Below are 23,204 nucleotides of genomic sequence, written 5' to 3'. Positions count from 1 at the left end.
CAGATTTTAAACCTAACCTTGAAGCTAACCTTAATTAACAAAACTACTAGACGTATGCTTAACCCTAACCTTAAATTAAGACCAAAAAGCTAATTTTAGTTTTCATTCATGTTTACGATATACTGTAGACCTTGTGGCTGTGATAACTAGTGACAACCCCTTGGTTTGGCCAGCTGATTGGCTTACGACATGTCCGTTGTGTCGCTGTTACTGATATCTAGTATCCTTGGGACGTCCATACCCTTAACCCTAACCCTAACCTGAACCTTAACCACTACCTTAAATCTTACCTTAACCCTTATTAAACCCTAATCGTAACATTTTCAATTTCAATGTGGGCACGTTATAGTTGGGACGTCCCAAGGATCCAAACTAGCAATGAACATTATGTTGCCATGCCTGTGTTTGAACGTAAAGCAATTCGTCCGACCTGCAAGTGAAGTGATTAGTAAAGGCCTAAGCTTAATATACATTTGTAGACGATGAAAGTAGGAATATCAAAACACACCTTGAACTTATAGTCAGTATTATTAAGCCGTTTTCACGATGATCATAGAAAATGTGGAAGCTTTGAAGTCGTGGCTCGCAAAACTCCTGGAGCCAATGTGAGTGATGAATTGAAATGACACTTAGCAAGCTAGCTTGCACGAGTTAGCACGCTAACTAGCTACGCCACCGCTAGCTTGCTATGTGGCAGTACAAATACCAAATGAACGTTTGTGGTGTAAATTATACGGCGTTATACATTCTGCATATCTGGTATGTTGGGCAAATTGTAGACACTAATCACATTAAGTCATTCTAGATAACGTTATGTGTTTTGGTGTCGCTGCCGAAATGGATTTAACTAACTAGCCAGCTGGAAAGCTAGCTAACTAGTTAACTTTGTCTGACTACCAGCTAACTAAAGTTGGCTAGTTAAACTCAATCAACATCGTCCCAATCAACGAGAATCATTGATATTACTATTGCACAGCAAGTGTGGCTTGTGATGTATGGGTAAATTAGGATATGAAATAAACTAGACTGGCATAGTTATAAATGTAGTGGCTAAGGTAGCTTAGCTACCCCTAGACACTGCTAGTAGTGACGTCTATCATTTATAGCCAACCAGCTAGCTAGCCAGTTAGAAAGCCTGACATCCCAGTTTATATAAGTGTGTGTTGTCATTGCTAACATATATGTTAGGTAGAACTAGATTAGTGTTTAACTTGCTGCCTCAATTCAAAATCTCAAACTTTCTTGTCATTGCAAATTTCTTGGCTTGGTTACACATGATTATTGACAGATATTGTCTGATACAAACCCTGTTCTGAGCAATATGGATAATGTTGCTTTTGCAGATGTGATGCTGACCCCTCTGCTTTAGCCAATTATGTTGTGGCTTTGGTAAAGAAGGACAAACCTGAGAAAGAGCTGAAAGCACTTTGTGCAGATCAACTGGATGTCTTCTTACAAAAAGGTAGGACACACAACTCATTAATGTCAGTGTTGTTTTGCATCACATAAACTAGTATTTCCGTTGTAGAAACATTTAGGTGACTGAATGATAGTCTGAAATAATTCAAGAGAAATGTTTATGAAAGTTTTATGTCTTGATACTTCACCTATTACAGAAACCACCGGATTTGTTGATAAGCTCTTTGATTGTTTGACCACCAAAAACTACTTGGGTAATCCACTTGCTAAGGAAGTTCCCAAAGAGGACACCAAACTCCATGTACTAAAACAGGAGGCTGTGGAGGTAAGGGCATGTGTTGAACTGGCTTCATGCAGAATCCTTTCCGTTGTATTATGTTGCAGTCTTTGATGGTTGGGATATAGCTCATTATTGTTATTTTCTCAATCTTAAGGTTGAAAATGTAGAAGAGGATAGGGGGGATAACAGGAGGAGAAGAAGTCCACTGAGAAACCGCTCTGACTTCAACGAGTCAAGGTAAGGCCGATGTCTATGTTTTTGTTATTTTCATGGTTCTCTCCAGTGAGTTCACCTCTTGACAGTGATGATGCTCTCTGGAGGTCAAGATGTTGGTTTGATTAGGCCCTTATGTCTAATGATCTTTGACACACAATGTAGGTCTTGTTGTTGAAATGCTAGTCACATCAGTAGTACAGATTACCATGAAAAGGTTTGGTGCTGTATAAAAAGTGCTGCTAAATAACTAACCAACATGCCTTGATCGCCTGACCACACAGGGGCCGTGATGACCGCAGACGAGACGACCGCAAGCGGCGTGACATGGACCGTCATGGTAAAAGCACAGATTCCCACCGTGATAGGCATGACCGGCGCGGAGGCAACTCTCGTGGGCGCAGCTACAGCCGCAGCAGGAGCCGCAGCCGAAGTGGGAGCCGAGGCATGAGCAGGGACAAGGAGCACAGCAGAGGGAGAGGTGAGACTCACAGGGGTGCGGACATGGACAAATCTGCTTCACTTCAAATGTTAACCTAAAAGGTTGAAAACAAATCTTTGATAAGAAGAGTCAAGATTCAAGAAATTAGCCTATTGATTTGACTTGTACAGGGGAGATCCTTAAATGCCCTCTGTGGTGTGGGTGTCTCATAATAAAGATTATGATAAATTCTGGGCAGTGGTGGGAAAAGTACTCAATTGTCATACTTGAGTAAAAGTGAAGATGCCTTAATAAAAAATGACTCCAGTGAAAGTCTCCCAGTAAAATACTACTTGAGTAAATATAAAAGTATCTGGTTTTAAATGTACTTAGTACAGTGGTGGAAAGAGTACTAAATTGTCATACTTGAGTAAAAGTAAATGCTATACATCAAATTCTTTATATTAAGCAAACCAGACTACACAATTTTCTTTTTCTTTTTTGGACAGACAGGTAAACTCCAGTAGGGATTACAACAAGTTATATTGATAGGTGTGTGAATTGGACCATATTGCTGTTCTGCATGAGCGTTCGAAATGTAGTGAGTATTTTTGGGTGTCAGGGAAAATGTATGGGAGTAAAAAGTAAATATTTTCTTTAGGAATGTGGTGGAGTTAAAAATTGTAAAAAAATATAATTAGAGAACTTAAGTACGGCTACCCCAAAAAATTACTTAAGTAGTACTTCAACGTTTTTTAAACTTAACCCAGAACCAGTGGTGTAAAGTAATGTTAAGTTTACATTGTGACTTTTGGGTTAAAGCTTTTCTCTTTGTCTCTGTATGTTCAACAGATTACAGGTTAAAGTTTGAAGTGGAGAGGAAGGAGCCTGAGAGTTTCAACTCCACCTCTGGGTCCCTGGGTACCCAACAGCAGCAGCAACACCAGCATCCGCCACCTCTCCTGCCAACCCCCCAGCAGCACCCGTTCCCCTCCTCTGCTGGCCAAGCTGTCCCCAGCTCTGTTACCGTGGTAGCGCCCGCTCACCTGCCCGACAGCACCACGGAGAGCTGGTCTAATTACTACTCCAATCACAGGGAGGGCAAGCTGTTCAACAAGGGCACTCCAGTCAAGCACCGCTGTCGCGACTACGACGGTAAGGGCTCACCTCTGGGTTATTCTGGAGAAAGACTTACCAACTGAAATAGTCTCATTTCACTCTGATCTGAGGTCTATATTATGAAATTAGATGTTACCTATGTCTCTTAGCCCTACAATTAATGTAGCAACAATATCTGGCTTTTACTTGTGCCTTGATTTAACCAGGTAAGTCATTGAGAACCCATTCTCTTTTACATTAATGACCTGTTGTTTATGTAACTTATCTGTTTTAGTGACTGAACGACAAGACTAACTCATCCATATCCAAAATAGTTTCTAATGTAATGCATGTACATGCAAAAACTTGTGAAAGGATGTTCAATATTGAAACAGGTGGCCTTGGGTGGTCTTCTGGTCATTGTATATGCTAGGAGCCTTATCTGTAGAGTGTTACGTTCATGTGTCTACAGTAGTCAAATTGTACAAATATTTACAGTCAAATATCAGCCAATTATTTGTTTATGAATGAAATGTGGTAGGTTGGTTGCATTCTAACCCTCAGTAAGTGTGTGCCTGGTTTAAAGCACTGCTAATGACCCAGGTTCAACATCCTTCCCCTGAGAGTGCAGATCAGGCTTAGAGCCGCTTCTCCAATGGGACACTGTTTATATTTATCCAACGGTCTCAACAGTGCAGCAATATTTCTCACTCAGCCCCACCATTGAGGGTTCAGAGAATTGCCTGGATGTTATCAGGAGCTCTCAACAAAACGGTTGAAAAGTAGATGCATCTAATTTTGGGCTGATGTAATTGTTTATATGACTGGGGGAAAGCAATTCTGAGCATAATTATGGTGAGAATGTAATTGATAATTTTTACTCAATTTTCATCGATCTTCCTTTCTGTCTTCCACAGAGAAAGGCTTCTGTGTGCGTGGTGACCTCTGTCCCTTTGACCACGGCAATGATCCTCTGATTGTGGACGACGTCACGCTGCCCGCCATGATCCCGTTCCCCCCACCTGGCATGCCACCACCGGCCCGGATGGCCATGCCACCCATGACCGAGCCGCCCCCTGCCATCAGGATGCCCATGCCACCCCACGGCCAGCCGCCCCCACCGGGCATCTTCCCAATGCCTCCTCCTGGTGAGTAATGTTACCATGTCTCTGCTATGATGCCGTCTCCAATTCGACCATCACTCCTGATCCCCGAATGCTTACCAGTCTGTGTTTGACATAGGCTAAGGCCAAGTGTTTTTCCTGGTCAGGTCACATGATTAGGAAAAACCCAGGGCCCTAACTTTAGATCCTAATGTGGTGAGAGTCATTTTAGGATGCATGGATGTTTGTTTACATCAGTGGTCAACAAACGGTAAGTATTGATTTCCCATTTATTTGTCTCTGCCTGCATATTGGCCTCCGAGAAGGTAGGTTATATTCTATATGCAAAAGTAGAAAGTGTCGCTGTCATTATTCTTGCTGCTTCAAGTTCAGTAGCCATGCGTGCGAAATCAGGTGCGCGTGTGGTCTCAATTAAATGGAGTAGGCCTATGCATGGCAGAGAAGCACTGGGCAGTTATATTTCCAAGGAAATGTACTTCCTAAATATGATTAGGTTATAGTTTACTACATTGCATGGAAATAAATATTGATCACGCATATTTATCAGTCTGAAAATCTTTCCACTCCTAAAAGGTAGGCTATAAAAATAGCTCTAGCGAAAGGGCAAGTCTCAAAAACGCTGCTCTCTTCAACTACATCTAGCATATTGGTTGATACAGCCCAGTAATACAGATAGTCTAATATAATGGGCCACGTGAGAATCTCTGGTAATTTAACCTATTTCTTAAGTGATTTTTGCGCATTTGATATTGCCTATAGGGTGCAAAATGGCTAGGACCGTGGCTGGCACGTGAGCTGCGTCACATACGCCTAAAAGAACATTGCGGGACTGCGTTGGGTTTGGGACCAGTTCTTGTGGTAGCGGGTGGGAGTCGGACAGAAAGCCAGCTGGTGGGGCGCGCTGCGGTATGAAAAGCTGCGGGTGCTTGCCTGTTAAATTGAGAAATAGCATGTCATAAGGACGGTTTGTTGTGTTACATACACTGGAAAAAAATATCAACTCAACATGGAAGGTGTTGGTTTCATGAGCTGAAGTAATACATTTTAGTAAAATTTTCCATATACACAAACATATTATTTTTCTCAAATTTTGTGCACAAATTTGTTTCCATCCCTGTTTGTGAGCATTTCTCATTTGCCAAGATAATCCATCCACCTGACAGGTGTGGCATATCAAGAAGCTGATTTAGCAGCATGATCATTACACAAGTGCACCTTTTGCAGGGGACAATATAAGGCCACTTTAAAATGTACAGTTGTCACACAACACAATGCCACAGATGTCTCAAGTTTTAAGGGAGCATGCAATTGGCATGCTGACTGCAGGAATGTCCACCAGAGCTGTTGCCAGAGAATTTAATATTAATTTCTCTACCTTAAGCTGCCTACAATGTCATTGCTGAGGAGTATTTCTGTCTGTAATAAAGCACTTTAGTGGAGAAAAACTCATTCTGATTGGCTGGGCCTGGCTGCCGTCCAAGGCCCACCCATTGCTACACCACTGCCCAGCCATGTGAAATCCATAGATTAGGGCCTAATGAATTTTATTCAATTGACTGATTTCCTATATGAACTATAACTCAGTAAAACTTTGAAATTGTTCAGTGTAGATACGCACCTCAGAGAAACAGCTGTCTTTGTTGTTGTCTTACCCTCACCGGTGCTCACCCTATACTGCATGTCTGTACTTTACCTAGCCTTTTCTGTTTAGGAGTTTAAGTAAATGGCTTTTGTCTAGTATTAGCTGGGTTCAGCTTGGATTTGTATCTCCCATAGGGCCCCCATTAATACCAGCAAGTGGGATAGATACTCCCAACAACTCAGGGGCGAGTTCCGCCTCCTCTCTGGGACCGCCTGGAGTGGGACCTCCACCTCCTCTTCCTCCACCACCTCCATCTTCTTCAGTCTCTCTACACCCCCAATATTCTCAGTCAGAATGTAAGCAGCTATGATTTTCTCATTGGCATGGAAAAGTGGTACTTCTAAGCATAGCTCCCATATTATTTTACTTTTTGTCAGTTTGTTTTCTTTGAAACACATCGTCATTCAAATCAATGTGAACCAGAATGCCGTTGTTCAGTTTGACTGTAGTAAGTGAGGAAAGACAGAGAAATTATATTGGTTTAAAATGTTTATGGTCACATGGTTCATTCAAGTGTTGCAAATTATTTCCTTTTTGGGTGGTGGTGTTAGTTTTGTTTTTGTGTCCTACTGCCTTGCCTGCATGATCAAGTCATTTCTTTAGGGTGCAATAACATATGTTGACCAGAGGGTCACACTGTTTCTGAACTGGAAATCTACGGTTGGTGCTGTAAGGTGCACATTAGATGTGTGCAAACTTTATTTGACTAATCCTGCCCACATACGTGAGAAAATGAATTAATTGAAATTCAGTCCATTTCTCTACCCTCAATACAAAATAATAATATATATATATATCCATATATATATATCACACAGACACACACACTACCGTTCAAAAGTTTGGGGTCACTTAGAAATGTCCTTGTTTTTTAAAGAAAAGTTCCATTTTTTTGTCCATTAAAAATAACATCAAATTGTTCGGAAATACAGTGTAGACATTGTTAACAATGTTAACAGTATTTCTGATCAATTTGATGTTATTTTAATGGACAAAAAAATGGAGCTTTTCTTACAAAAACAAGGACATTTCTAAGTGTCCCCAAACTTTTGAACGGTAGTGTGTGTAATATATATTTTTTTATTATTGGAAATGTGCAAAAACTTCTGAAAACCTGTTTAGTCATTATGGGATATTGTTTGTAGATTGCTGAGTATTTGTATTTCTTTCAATTTTAGAATAAGGCTGTAATGTAACCAAATGTGGAAATAGCCAAGGGGTCTGAATACTACCCGAAGTGTGTGTGTGTGTGTGTGTGTGTGTGTGTGTGTGTGTGTGTGTGTGTGTGTGTGTGTGTGTGTGTGTGTGTGTGTGTGTGTGTGTGTGTGTGTGTGTGTGTGTGTGTGTGTGTGTGTGTGTGTGTGTGTGTTTGTTTTACTTGATCTGGGTGTCTCCATGTTTTAGTTTAGTGCATGCATTCTTGACAGTCCCAAGCCATATCCTTTTCTATAGCAAAATCAGACTTTATAATATTGAGCTCAATAGTATAACCATACTTAGGTTTTCCTTGTAAGCATGCATGCATACAGTTAAAGTAGGTGTTATTACAGATATGCCTATTTGGGAATTGTCACTCTCCACAGTGTAAAATGATGTTTTAGTTCTTCTAATGATGTGGCCCATCCCTTGTGCTGCCAGATAATTACGACCCAGAGGCCTACAACCCAGAGTCTCCAGGCATCACTGCAGCCAGCCGGCCCCAGTACAGGCAGTTCATCCCCCGCATCCAGACCCAGAGACCTAACCTGATTGGCCTCACTTCCGGAGATGGCCAGGGATCCAGAGGTATCACATGTGGGTCTATCCTGTCCCACTTTAATTAATCGATCCCTTTTACTCAACACAGTCACTTTAGTTATTTAGATTGGGCTTTTCCTCTGCTCCTAACCAATACGAAACATGAGACGAGTTCCATATGTTAATTCATTTGGAGAACATGATCAAACAACTCGAACCAGACTAGGATCTTAGAGAAAAAGCCATGCACAGCTAGAATCACTTTACATATCCTTATTTTCATCCAGACAGCAGTCCAGATTCTAGCTGTGTCATTACGACTGACTGTTTTTCTCCTTTTCCCAGCAGCTAATATAGTGATCCAGACAGAGCCGGCAGTGGCCAGTGTTCCCAGCAGTGTGTCCCGCTACAGCAGCACCGAGCAGGAGAGCAGGAAGAGGCCCCTGGGTCCCACAGAGGGCCAACTGCCCAAAAAACCCTGGATGGACAAGTAAGAACACACACAAGGGCCACTCTGAACACGCACAGTACCCACCCTCCACTGCAGCGTTGTGAGCAATTCCAGTTCAATGGCAGTTTTAATTGCCCTCTGTAGGAGCCTGGATTTAGATGACTCATTACTTGACCCGAACTTTGCTTCACAGATCACTGTCATTGGCTCCTCTGCCCTGTCACTCACTTCTGTCATTCTCTTCCAGGTCAAACTACCAGGCCAACAACCAACTTAACTTCCCCAACAACAAGCCCCAACACGGGGGCTTCCCCAAGAAGAATCACTATGTCAACACTAAGCTGGAAGTTCGCAAAATCCCCCGAGATCTCAACAACATCACCAAATTGAATGAACACTTTAGCAAGTTTGGTACCATCGTAAATATTCAGGTAAGAGTAACATGACTGTATTTGACTATTTCATTCGCTTTTTATCTCGACAGCACTTTACTCACAATTTCTTGATATCATTTGTACCACTAAACACAGGAACTTTTTAGATCATTATTGGGGGAGTCTACATACATTCGAGGGTATTCAAGGACAAATCTGCTTGCCTATATCACTACTTCCTGTATCTCCTTTGACCTGTCCCTCCTGTCCCGTCTCCCATAGGTGGTGTTTGGTGGTGACCCAGAGGCAGCACTGATCCAGTACACAGCCAACGAAGAGGCACGGCGGGCCATCTCCAGCATTGAGGCGGTGCTCAACAACCGCTTCATCCGTGTGTACTGGCACCGAGAGGCCAACACCCAGCAGCAGGGACAGAGCATGGGTCAGGGTCAGGGGGACGGACCGAGCCAGAGCTCTGCCATGGGGCAACAGCAACCCAACGTCCACAAGGTGAACAGCTACTGCTGGTCAAACCATTAATTCATTCAACCAGCAGTTTTGGTTTTGAACAGAGAAGTTCTAAGTTCCAGGTCAGCAGTGATCATCATCCATGCATTACTTTTTTTATCTTTCTGTATAAACCAGCAGGTGATAAAGCAGCACAGTCCCGGGGCCTATGTGCTGAATAATAAGACGATGCCCAAACATTGCCAAGGTGTTGGGGCTGTGGCCGGGGGCAAACTGGACTCCCTGCATCCCAGCGCGGACCCTGCAGCAGTAAGCAGTCATTTCCTATGCTCTGTGGGTCTGAGTGTGCCCCTATACAGGTCTGCAACACGGTGTTGTATTATGGTAAAGAGAGTGGATTGACACAGGGGGGTAAGGTAGTAATCAAAGGGTGTGTTTGTCTTTTTCTATCCTAGGCACTCCTGGCCTCCTCTCCTCCTCTCCTCTACATGTCCACAGTCCTCAAGGCAACATCCAAGTCACTTGGTAAAACTGCCAAAGCACTTGAAGAACTGGAGGTCTTGAAAAAGAAGCAGGCAAGTCAGTTTTGCTGTTAGCATTTTGAATAAGCTTCAGTGTACCTTTCATACAAAAATCTAAATTCCACTCTATTCAATTGTTTGGTTTGTTCTTTGTTCAGGAGACATTGAAGTTACAACAGGACATGAGGAAAAAAAAGCAGGAGATGCTTGAGAAGCAGATTGAATGCCAGAAGGTATGGTTGCTTATATTACATATATACTGAATAAAAATATAAACGCAACATGTAAAGTGTTGGTCCCATGTTTCATGACCTGAAATAAATGTGTTTACATCCCTGTTAGTGAGCCTTTCTCCTTTGCCAAGATAATCCATCCACCTGACAGGTGTGGCATATCAAGAATCTGATTAAACAGCATGATCATTACACAGGTGCACCTTGTGCTGGGCACAGAAGGCCACTCTAAAATGTGCCATTTTGTCACACACACATGCCACGTGTCTCAAGTTGAGAGTGTGCAATTGGCATGCTGGCTGCAGGAATGTCCACCAGAGCTGTTGCCAGAGAATTTAATTTCTTTACCATAAGCCACCTCCAATGTCGTTTTAGAGCATTTGGCAGTACGTCCAACACGCCTCACAACCACAGACCACGTGTAACCACGTCAGCCCAGGACCTCCACATCTGAATTCACCTGCGGGATTGTTTGAGACCAGCCACCTGGACAGCTGATGAAACTGGGGTTTCCACAACCAAAGAATTTCTGAAAAACTTTCAGAAACGGTCTCAGGGAAGCTCATCTGTGTGCTCGTATTCCTCACCAGTGTCTTGACCTGACTGAAGTTCGGCGTCGTAGCCGACTTCAGTGAGAAAATGCTCACCTTCAATGGCCACTGGCAGAAGTGTGCTCTCACACAGATGAATTCTGATTTCAACTGTACCGGGCAGATGGCAGACAACGTGTATGGCGTCGTGTGGGCGTGCCATTTGCTAATGCCAACGTTGTGAACAGAGTGCCACATGGTGGGGTTATGGTATAGGCAGGCATAAGCTACGGACAACGAACACAATTGCATTTTATCGATGGCAATTTCAATGCACAGAGACAGTAATCAGATCCTGAGGCCCATTGTGCCATTCATCCGACGCCATCACCTCATGTTTCAGCATGATATTGCACAGCCCCTTGTCGCAAGGACCTGTACACCCATTGAGCATTTTTGGGATGCTCTGGATCGACATGTACGACAGCGGGTTCCAGTTCCTGCCAATATCCAGAAACTTCGCACATCCATTGAAGAGGAGTGGGACAACATTCCACAGGCCACAATCAACATTCTGATTCAACTCTATGCAAAGGAGATGTATCGCGCTGCATGAGGCAAATGGTGGTCGCACCAGATACTGACCGGTTTTCTGGTTCACACCCCTACTTTTTTTTTTTTCAAGGTATCTCTGACCAACAGATTTTTCCACATTTTTCCATATTTTGTTACGTTACAGCCGTATTCTAAAATTGATTAAATAGTTTCCCCCCCTCAATCTACACACAATACCCCATAATGACAAAGCAGAAACAGGTTTTTAGATTTTGTTGCTAATGTATAACATTTTGGGGGAGATATGACTTTTACACAAGTATTCAGACCCTTTACTCAGTACCTTTTGGCAGCAATTACAGCCTCGAGTCTTCTTCGATATGACGCTACAAGCTTGGCACACCTGTATTTGGGGACTTTCTCCCCTTCTTCTCTGCAGGTCCTCTCAAGCTCTGTCAGGTTGGATAGGGGGCGTCACTGCACAGCTATTTTCAAGCCTATCCAGAGATGTTCGATTGGGTTCAAGTCCGGGCTCTGGCTGGGCTCCACTCAAGGACATTCACAGCCACTCCTGCATTGTCCTGCATTGTCTTGGCTGTGTGCTTAGGGTCGTTGTCCTGTTGGAAGGTGAACTGTCGCCCCAGTCTGAGATCCTGAGCGCTCTGGAGCAGGTTTTCATCAAGGATCTCTCTGTACTTTGCTCCGTTCATCTTTCCCTCGATCCTGACTAGTCTCCCAGTCCCTATCGCTGAAAAACATCCCCCACATGCTGCCACCACCATGCTTCACCGTAGGGATGGTGCCAGGTTTCCTCCATGCTTGACATTCAGGCCAAAGAGTTCGATCTTGGTTTCATCAGACCAGAGAATCGTGTTTCTCATGGTCAGAGTCCTTTAGGTGCCTTTTGGCAAACTCCAAGCGGGCTGTCATGTGCCTTTTACTGAGGAGTGGCTTTAGTCTGGCCACTCTACCATAAAGGCCTGATCGGTAGAGTGCTGCAGAGATTCTGGAATGTTTTCCCATCTCCGCAGAGAAACTCTGGTGCTCTGTCAGAGTGACTATCGGGTTCTTGGTCATCTTGCTAACCAAGGCCCTTCTCACCCGATTGCTCAGTTTGGCTGGGTGGCCAGCTCTAGGAAGAGTCTTGGTGATTCCAAACTTCTTCCATTTAAGAATGATGGAGGCCAATGTTCTTGGGGACCTTCAATGCTGCTGAAATGTTTCGGTACCCTTCCCCAGATCTGTGCCTCGACACAATCCTCTGACCTTGGTGTTTTCTCTGACATGCACTGTCAACTGTGGAACCTTATATAGACAGGTATGTGCCTTTCCAAATCATGTCCAATCAATTGACTTGACCACAGGTGGACTCTCAGTTGTAGAAGCATCTGAAGGATGATCAATGGAAACAGGATGCACCTGAGCTTGATTTTGAGTCTCATAGCAAAAGGTCTGAACATTTATGTAAATAAGGTATTTCTCTTTATATTTTATACATTTGCTACAATTTCGAAACACCTGTTTTCACTTTGACATTGTGGGGTATTGTGTGTAGATTGATGAGGGGGGAAAAAGTATTTATTTCATTTTAGAATAAGGCTGTCACGTAACAAAATGTGGAAAAGGGGAAGGGGTCTGCATACTTTCCAAATGCATTGTATCTGTATTCCCAGTCATGTGAAATCCATAGATTAGGGCCTAATTAATTTATTTCAATTGACTGATTCCCTTATAAACTGTTAAAATCTTTGAAATTGTTGCATGTTGCGTTGATATTTCTGTTCAGTGTAGTTGATAATTAAAAGGATATCACCACCTTCCATTTTACAGTTGCACATAAGCCACATGCAGTGATCATCATCACATTGTTCCATTCACTATCAAAACCAAGGACACCAGTAAGACCAAAAGAGCCTGTGTGTTGTCCTGGAAAACCCTGCTTGTCTAGCACTGATTAGTCAATCTCATGTCCTTCCTCCTATAGGCTCTAATAAACAGACTTGAAAAGAACCGGGCCACTTTGAAGCCAGAGGAGAGGGCCAACCTTATGAAGACTCTGAAGGATCTGACCGACAAGATCTCCCAGCTCCAGAACGAGATGAACCCAGCCTCCCACTCCACGGCCCAGTCCAAGACCAAGATAGATGTGAGTCTACCTACCATATCATATAGGGCTGTAGTTACTTAATTGCGCCATCACTGCTATTTACAGTATTTGCTTATACAATGTAGTTCATGCATTGTGGAAATCCAACACGTAATATCAATGGCTCTGTTTGATCTGTGCTGTCCCTCAGAAACAAAAGGAGCTTCTGGATACAGAGCTTGATTTCCACAAGAAGATGAGTTCTGGAGAGGACACGACAGACCTGAAGCAGAAACTGGGCCAGCTGCAGGTTGAGGTGGGTAGACAGGGCATCCATACTTTCGGAAGTCCTCTCTCTAGAACTGATGACCATGTCTGGAATGTGGCAGTGTTCTGGCATACTGAAAGAGTAGTGGCAGACAAGGCAACTCCAACAAATGTGCAACCTTTTAGAAGAATGGTCTGAAGCGAGCAGCAGGACATCACCTTGGATATGAACGTATGCCTTGCCACACAGCTTCTCTCGTCTGCTGCTAGTCACATATGTCGCCCAGTGTTTCCTCTGCAGTCATTTAGCTGGGGTGCTGCGCCAGGGCAAAATCATTGCCGGCACGCCCCAAAAATATGGAACATTAAAAAATTCTAAAATCAATTCCAGAGGAAAAACACGTCTTCAGTGTCAGAGGATCAGGTTCTAAACAACAAACTTGTTTTTTTTTTCTCATGGCAACACCTCTCTGCATGGCTTTCCCAGCCTGGTGTGCTTAAATTAGCTTCCATGAAATATGCATGGCTTTATCCCTCTTCTGCACATTAAACTGCAGGCACTTACCAAGCCCAGAGGACACCCACTAACGAATGCTAACGAAACACACATCGTACATTGATGCATCTGATTTCATTAAAGTTTGAGCTCGTGTTCCTTGTAAGAAAATAGAGGGATGACATTTAGTAGGAGGGGTAGGGAAGGACGAGTGTTGGTGTTCTGCTCCATTTTTACATTTGAGTTATTTAGCAGACTCTCTTATCCAGAGCGACTTACCGTAAATTCCGGACTATAAGCCGCAACTTTTTTCCCAGCTTTGAACCTCGCGGCTTAAACAATGACGCGGCTAATATATGGATTTTTCCCGCTTTCAATTTTTTTCTCCCCAAAAAACACATTCTGTGACGTGCTCAGTTTTTTGGCGGCATGAAGCTTTCATTAGACCAATGAAATTGCCGAACGGGTTAAGGTCAAACAACTTTTTTTATTTACTGTTTAGATTAAATCGAGCGCTCTCAAACTTCCCATCATTCTGATTACGGTAGTCATTTTGTCACCCTCATCATGGCAAAGACACAGAGAAATGCATATGATGCAGCTTTCAAGTTGAAGGCGATTGATCTGGCTGTTGGAAAAGGAAATAGAGCTGCTGCACGGGGCTTGGTCTTAATGAGTCGATGATAAGACGTTGGAAACAGCAGCGTGAGGAATTGACTCAGTGCAAAAAGACAAAGCTCACTGCAAATGTTTTATTTTTCGTTACAAGCCGTGTTTCGTTAAAGCCTGTGTAAAGTTAATTTGTTTCAATGTACCGGTAGGCACCTGCGGCTTATAGACATGTGCGGCTTATTTATGTTCAAAATAAAAATAAAAAAATAATTCAGTGGGTGCGGCTTATATTCAGGTGCGCTTAATAGTCCGGAAATCACGGTACAAGAGCAATTAGGGTTAAGTACCTTGCTCAAGGATACAGACAGATTTTTCACCTAGTCAGCTCGGGATTCGAACCAGCCATCTTTTGTTTACTGGCCCAACGCCCTTAACCAGTAGGCTACCTGCCGCTCCAAGCCATCAGGCCCACCACAATCAGCCTGCTGGTCCTTATTCCCTTGGACTCATTAAAGATGGTTACCAGACCTGTGGGGACACTTGTTCTGAGTGGCATTACATTTTCTTCCTAGATACTGACGCTGCATGGCACTGTTTGCTGAGGACATGCCAGGTGGCACAGCCGGCTTTCTTGCTTCCACATCTGCCTCTGTGGTACTCACCTAATAGTGACAGGTGGCACCTCGTTTTGTGTGATGTTGAGGAGTAGCTGTAACTGTGGATCTGATGACTTTGTTGGCTGTGTTCCCCTAGGCCACACGGTTGGGCTTGATACCGACCGGGCGGGGGAAGGTGGACGATCCAATAGGCGGCAGGGGCAGGGGCCGAGGCCGAGGAAGGGGCAGGGGACGGGGACACAGAGGAGGAGGCAGGGGAGGGGGTAATCACATGGTGGTGGACCACAGGCCCCGGGCTATCGCCATCATGGGAGTCACACAGGAAGAGAAGGAGGAGCTGATGCCTCACTTTGTGGTAAGGAAATACAACCATCACATCTTATCCTATCCAGCTAGTTGCATGGTTTCCCCAAAATGGCTTATTTTAACATTGAAAAGTCAGAGCTAGAACTCATCCTGTGGTACAAAGCATGAATCGTTATAGTAGTAAAAACAATGCCTGAGAAGATGTGTAAAGGAGTTTCCACTGGCACTTACGGCTGTTTGGTATTCTTGTCCTTGTCACAGAAATTTGGTGAGATACAGGAGCTTCATGATCAGGATGCTACCAGCGTTGTCATGACATTCAAGACCCGGAGTGAAGCAGAGAATGTACGTCCTGCAGATATGACGCACAGTAGCTAGTAACATTTGGATGCCTTTATAACAGACAGTTAACACAACTTTGAATTGAATTTCACCCTTCATGATCATTTTCACATTTTATAGGCTGCAAACCAAGGAGCAAAGTTCAAAGGTCGCGTTCTACAGATTTCATGGCACAAGCCGAAGACCCCATCTGTGTCCACAGAGCCTGAAGAGGAGTCTTTGAAGGATGAGGCCAATAAGGTACGTTACTATACATCTCTCCCCATATGTTTTTATACCATTTAGGCATTTTGGGAAAGCATGTCATGTTAATAATTCAGAATTCAATGAACTGATGACTGTTCTTTGATTTCATTCCTCCAGGAGGAAGTCAGCCCCTACCTGCTTATGGAGGAAGACGACGATGAGGATGACGAGTACGAGAGTCGTTCATGGAGGCGATGAATGCAATACGAACGTCACACTTTTTAGTGGGAATTACTTTATTTTTTAAAAAACTCATTCAAGCCGATTTGACGAAATCACTTGTTTTTTTGTTGTTGCAATTTCCAGTATTTTGAGACTGAAGAATGAAACACTTATGAGAGAAAGCAGTTCCTTTAATGATACGTTTGAAGCTTGAAAAGGCAGACTGTTTTGTCTCTTCAAACATCTGAATAATTATTCAAATCTCACTTTTTCTGAGATAAAAATCTAAACCGTTATAAATAGGAGATGTATGTTTCGATGTGGTTACTAGATAATTGGTAACACACAACATTTGTGACTACTGTGAATAACTAGTTATTTTAATATATATTTAAGCTATGGTTTCCTTCTCCCTCGTTTGGCTAATGTTGTCTATAATTTCAAGGCTCAAAGGTCCTCAGTCCGGGGATGGCCACACCCTCACAGATCTCACCGTCTCGGTCTACGGCAGAGATCACCAAGTTTACTGTTGAAATGCCCTGGCAAATTAGATACAAACTCCATCTTGAATTTAGAGATACAATTGATATTCCCCCGAGTATTTTGTTGTTGACTAAATGTGTGGTGCCACTTTATGTACATATGAACACCAAGACTGTTACACACTTTTGAGATGGTGTGTAACAACTGTTTTCTCTTAACCCAAGTCATCTCCCCTTAGTCATCTGAAAGCCAAAGACATATTTGGATGAGGAGCTAGTCATTTATTGTCAAACGTGTTGGATATCTGTAGACAATGGTGTTTGAATGTATACTGAACATTTGATTTTCTCTAATTTTGCCTTACGTAATCAGCAGAAGGCTGAATTTTTGAGATTAGTGATTTTCTTCTGTAAATTTTGTAAATGTTTGCAATAGGATTTACTTTGATACTTTTTCAATTTTTTTGTCATTTGAATGAATGAATGAAATTGTCAGGAAAAGAGGTCCCACTTACTCTGCTTATTTAACGTAGGTTTGTGTTTAAACCAGCCCTTGTGGCGTCACTTCACATAACATAAAAGACATGTTCATACCAACTCATCTCTGCCAGGATTCATCTTCAAGGAAAATGCATGGTGTTGACAAGAGTTGTCAAATAACCAGTCATTTGTTACAGATTGGTAATGTTTCCATGCACAGTTTATGATCTTACTTTACATACATCAGCAGCAAATCCATTTCCATGTAAGCGAGGCACCTAATGTTAATGAGTGAGGAGCTCCCCGTACCACCCTGCAAGTGGAGAAATGTTGGTGGCTCTGAATGTGCTAACTAACATCAACTCTTATATGATTATGTATAATTGATGAAAAGAAGCTATATTTCCATACCGTATTTACATTTAATCAAGAGAGGGAGAGCTGAAATTCTTTAGAGATGCCCCTGAAGTATAGATATTGAACCCTATAGCATGTTATGCTTTCATATTTGGCCAGGACCACCCTGTTGTAACTCAAGACTAAACCATTGAATTCAATGTTAGCGCTGAAAACGGTTATGTTGCCATTGCCCCTATTTGATTTTGTCCCCTGTTTTGCAGTCTTATTGGGAAAGTTAGGTTAGAGTAACGGGAAAGGAAGACTCCTCTCGAGACTTTGACTTTGTCCTATCAGTGTGAGGCTTGGCGTGACAATTTTATATCAGTTAGGTCACATGTTTATTTTTGGAGATCAATAAAAAGCCCATTGGAATGTGAGAAGGGGATGACGGTCAGACTCTAGAACAGGGCTCTCCAACCCTGTTCGTGAAGAGCTACCCTCCTGTAGGATTTCACTCCAACCCCAGTTGTAACACCTGATTCAGCTTATCAACCAGCTGATTATTAGACTTGGGTGTGCAGAGAATAAGAAATTTGAGTTTTTCACTGCACCCTCCTTGTTTGCTATGTGCTTTTCCTGTTTGGATTGCATATTTCACAGCAACATATGAACAGCCCTTTGCTTGATAACTTCAGTAGGACAAATCTAATGGCAGGACTATTACTTCAGTGAGATTTCAGAAATTGATTTGAGGATTTTCTCCCATTGTTGTACTACCTTGTGGATGCAACTATGACATGGTAGTGTAACATGTAAAACACTTATTGGAAGAATATTTTTTGGGATTTGTTACTGTTTATATTTGCAGGAAGTGTATGTATTTTTGATTTATTCTGTTTGTAAAATGGATTTCTAACTCACTAGCATGTTTGCTTTTACCAATAAACATGGAGGAATGGTGTTATATGGAAAGGAACAAATTACAACATTTAAATAAAGAACTTGAATTAGACAAGTAAAAAAAAAAAACTATACCGTTCAAATTTCAACATTGCGAAGATGCGAGAGAAACCATTCCCCAAAAATATTACCTTCAAAACCTGTGTTGTGTCCTTTCTTTAGTATAGATACTGAATGATATATAGTTGAAGTCGGAAGTTTACATACACTTAGGTTGGAGTCATTAAAACTCGTTTTTCAACCACTCCACAAATGTCTTGTTTTAACAAACTATAGTTTTGGCAAGTCGGTTAGGACATTACTTCGTGCATGACACAGGTAATTTTCCAACAATTGTTTACAGACAGATTATTTCACTTATATTTCACTGTATCACAATTCCAGTGGGTCAAGTTCACATACACCAAGTTGACTGTGCCTTTAAACAGCTTGGGAAATTCCAGAAAATGATGTCATGGCTTTAGAAGCTTCTGATTGGCTTATTGACATCATTTGAGTCAATTGGAGGTGTAGCTGTGGATGTATTTCAAGGCCTACCTTCAAACGCAGTGCTTCTTTGCTTGACATCATGGGAAAATCAAAAGAAATCAGCCAAGACCTCAGAAAAACAATTGTTGACCTCCACAAGCCTGGTTCATCCTTGGGAGCAATTTCCAAACGCCTGAAGGCACCACGTTCATCTGTACAAACAATAGTATGCAAGTATAAACATCATGGGACCATGCAGCCGTCATACCTCTCAGGAAGGAGACGCGTTCTGTCTCCTAGAGATGAACGTACTTTGGTGCGAAAAGTGCAAATCAATCCCAGGACAACAGTAAAGGAACTTGCGAAGATGCTGGAGGAAACGGGTACAAAAGTATCTCTATCCACAGTAAAACGAATCCTATATGGACATAACCTGAAAGGTCGCTCAGCAAGGAAGAAGACACTGCTCCAAAACCGCCATAAAAAAGCCATACTACAGTTTGCAACTGCACATGGGGACAATGATCATACTTTTTGGAGAAATGTCCATAATGACCATTGTGATGTTTGGAGGAAAAAGGGGGAGGCTTGAAGGCGAAGAACACCATCCCAACCGTGAAGAACGGGGGTGGCAGCATCATGTTGTGAGGGTGCTTTTCTGCAGGAGGGACTGGTGCACTTCACAAAATTGATGGCATCATGAGGCAGGAAAGTTATGTGGATATATTTAAGCAACATCTCAACACATCAGTCAGGAAGTTAAAGCTTGGTCGCAAATGGGCCTTCCAAATGGACAATGACCCCAAGCATACTTCCAAAGTTGTGGCAAGCATGTGCGAGCAAGGAGGCCTAGAAACCTGACTCAGTTACACCAGCTCTGTCAGGAGGAATGGGCCAAAATTCATCCAACTTATTGTGCGAAGCTTGTGGAAGGCTACCCGAAACATTTGACCCAAGTTAAACAATTTAAAGGCAATGCTACCAAATACTAATTGAGTGTATTTAAACTTCTGACCCACTGGGAATGTGATGAAATAAATAAAAGCTGAAGTACATTCTGACATTTCACATTCTTGAAATAAAAGTGCTGATCCTAACTGACCTAAGACAGGGAATTTCTACTAGTATTAAATGTCAGGAATTGTGAAAAACGGAGTTTAAATGTATTTGGCTAAGGTGTATGTAAACTTCCGACTTCAACTGTATCACTGATAATCAGTGGTTCTACATGTCACTAAACTACTACAATAATTTCCATACTGATACAGCAATGATGTCTGTTTAGACTGGTATCTAACACTGTCAGGTCCCTAATGCCCTAGTCCTACTTGTCTTACACAGGCACAATATTACTTATTTACTTTCTCTAACACCTCTAAGCAACAAGGAGGGACTTATTTTGTCAGAATACCTCCTACTGGCACCTAGTGACAGCTAGATTTGACACATTTGTGTTATCACATGGATTTCATGCTATTTTCTGTTGAGCGATGTTGCACATCTTTCTGTACATGACAGCCTACTGACTCCTGATTGTTATAGCTCTGTTATAGTCATGTTGTGGTACTGAATAAGCAGGTTTGAGATTACTGGGCACCATATCTACACTAAGTATACAAAACAAACACTTTCCATTACAGACTGACCAGGTGAATCCAGGTGAAAGCTATTGATTACACCTGTTAAATCCCTTTTCAATCAGTGTAGATGAAGGGGAAGAGACGTTAAAGAAGGATTTCTAAGCCTTGAGTCAATTGAGAACACTTTCGACACCTTGTACACAGTGTATATAACCACATTATAAACTGGGTGGTTTGAATGCTGATTGGCTGACAGCCATGATATATCAGACCGTATCCCACTGTTATGACAAAACATTACTTTTTACTGCTCTAATTACGTTGGTAACCAGTTTATAATAGCAATAGGGCACCTCGGGTATGTGGTATATGGCCAAATTACCACGGATAAGGGCTGTATCCAGGCACTCCGCGTTGCGTCATGCATAAGAACAGCCGATAGCTATGGTATATTGGCAATATATCACACCACCTCGGGCCTTATTGCTTAATTATAGTTGCATTTGTATGACAATGGGAAAACAGGTTATTCCATGACACCCACCCAAACAGAATTCCAACACAGGGAGAACTTAATTTTGCTTCAGTGACTTTGACATATTCAAATGTTAATGAATAATGCATGAACATTCCTTACTTTAGGAAGTCAAGTGAAAACACTCAGAGTCTATTTGATTTAATGCAAGCACTGTTGGGTTCCCCGTGGGACGGAACGTCAACCACCAACCTCAGCCACTCGTCATCCTCAGATCCCCTGTCGCCCGGGCGATGAGCACTCTACATGCACGCGCCAAAGAGTCCAAAGTGGAGACAGACTGGGAGAGCGGAGAGGTAGACAACAATTGGAGGGTCATTTGGTGGAGGAAATCTTTAGAGCTTTACAGGGAGAGGAATGCTGCTTTCACATCTCACCACAAACAAATCCATAAAACATGTCAGATTTTCAGAATGGGAATGCACACAGATGACAAGCTAACAATACACCACAATGACTACTGAATTATGCATACTGTTATTAAGAAGTCAAAGAATAAGAGTTCATGTGATGTGAGAGAAGGACATTATACTTAATTCAGGGTAACATCTTGAATAATACGGCATGCACAAGACGTCGGCTGGGAAAGCTTCAAGATAACATCAAGTGGGCCAGAATGAAGATAAAACCATGCAAGTCAAGAAGCATCTCCATCACCAAAGGTAAACTATCTGACAATAGATTATTAATCGATGATGAACCAATACCAAGTGTCTGAGTAGTCCATCAAAAGCTTTGGAAGATGGTATGATGCAAGCCTCAAGGACACAGACCAAGCCCAGGTGCTAAGGCAGGAGACCATCAGAGGCCTCGAGAGCATTGACGGGTCCATGCTTCCTGGTAAGCTGAAGCTTTGGTGCCTGCAGTTTGGACTATTACCCCATCTGATGTGGCTGCTAACTGTGTACGACATTGCCCCTCACAAAGGTTGAGAAGATGGAGAGGATGAATTGCTCCTACACAAGGAATTAGTTAGAGGCTCGACAATGCCTCAGCAACATTGGCCTCTATGGAAAAGGAGTCCTTGAGCTGCTTCTCTCTGGTCTGTCAGAGTTCAAATGCACTAAAGTAAGACTAGAGATGACACTAGCAGTCTCGAGACACATTCATCAAGAGCTGCTGCACCAACCTTGTCAACGGGACAGAAGTGGATTCCAAGGGAAGCAGTTCAACAAGCAAAAGCAGCCCTCTGACACGGGGACATAGTAGGCCAAGTGCAACAGAGAAGTGGATGCTTCGGTCTCAGAGAAAGTCGTCCCTCCTGGCACAAGGAGCTAGTTTGGGATGAAGTGCACCGTCAGGAATAAGCAGCAAGGTGTGCCAATGCTTTCTCACAAGCAGGGGCAGTGGATGAGGTGGGAGAACATGGAGAGCATAATCCTTGTCAAATCGACATAATGTGCTTCCGTCACCCCAAAATCCCAACCATTGGTTGGGTGAAGATCCATCATGCCCCCTGTGTTCAACACCAGCAACCCTCAGACACATCCTGACTGGATGCAAAGTGAGCCTCTCCCAAGAAAGGTACACCTGGTGGCACAGTAAAGCACTGAAGTGCCTGGGAGCATGTTTTATTTGACCTTTATTTAACTAGGCAAGTCAGTTGAGAACAAATTCTTATTTTACAATGACGGCCTACCCCAGCCAAACCCTCCCCTAACCCGGACGACGATGGGCCAATTGCGCTCCCCATATGACCCTGTGCAACGAAAAGCATTTGTCCATAGAGGGCAAAAACAGAGGAAGCTCTCTCCAAGGACAAAGGCTGGACAGCTGAATGCGGCCCGAGACTGGAAAATCTGTCAGATGTGGGCCAATGCCTCAGTTCCATCAGACATATAGTGGCAAGAAAAAGTATGTGAAACCTTCGGAATTACCTGCATTTCTGCATAAATTGAATATAAATTGTGATTTTATCTTCATCTAAGTCACAACAATAGACGAACACAGTGTGCTTAAACGAATAACACTCAAGTGATTGTATTTTTCTTGTCTTTATTGAATACATAATTTAAACATTCACAGTGTAGGTTGGAAAAAGTATGTGAACCACTAGGCGAATGACTTCTCCAAAATCTAATTGGAGTCAGGAGTCAGCTAACCTGGAGTCCGATCAATGAGACGAGATTGGAGAGTTGGTTAGAGCTGCCCTGCATATTA

At 42.7% G+C, this 23,204-nt stretch overlaps 1 protein-coding gene across 6 annotated transcripts; it reads left to right on the top strand.

Annotated features, from left to right (window-relative positions):
- The first annotated feature begins 249 nt into the window (after positions 1-249).
- LOC106567487 (RNA-binding protein 27) lies at positions 250-18,600 on the top strand. Of its 6 annotated transcripts, none has more exons than XM_014136769.3 (21): positions 250-605; positions 1,344-1,462; positions 1,617-1,744; positions 1,854-1,936; positions 2,197-2,393; positions 3,186-3,488; positions 4,349-4,579; positions 6,332-6,493; positions 7,836-7,991; positions 8,283-8,424; positions 8,633-8,816; positions 9,042-9,269; positions 9,408-9,536; positions 9,683-9,802; positions 9,907-9,981; positions 13,051-13,212; positions 13,364-13,468; positions 15,281-15,499; positions 15,712-15,795; positions 15,913-16,032; positions 16,156-18,600. In XM_014136769.3, exons 1-21 carry the CDS (start codon positions 547-549, stop codon positions 16,234-16,236), a joined length of 3,087 nt encoding a protein of 1,028 aa, XP_013992244.1. In that variant the 5' UTR covers positions 250-546; the 3' UTR covers positions 16,237-18,600. The 6 variants fall into 6 exon arrangements, with proteins under 6 accessions (XP_013992244.1, XP_013992243.1, XP_013992246.1 ...); XM_014136768.3 differs by having other exon boundaries at positions 9,405-9,536; XM_014136771.3 differs by having other exon boundaries at positions 251-605; positions 7,836-7,982; positions 9,405-9,536.
- The last annotated feature ends 4,604 nt before the right edge of the window (positions 18,601-23,204 follow it).

Source organism: Salmo salar, chromosome 13 (genome assembly GCF_965601325.2).
Source record: "Salmo salar chromosome 13, fSalSal1, whole genome shotgun sequence".
Lineage (NCBI taxonomy): Eukaryota > Metazoa > Chordata > Actinopteri > Salmoniformes > Salmonidae > Salmo > Salmo salar.
This window is presented reverse-complemented; position numbering and strand designations above follow the sequence as displayed.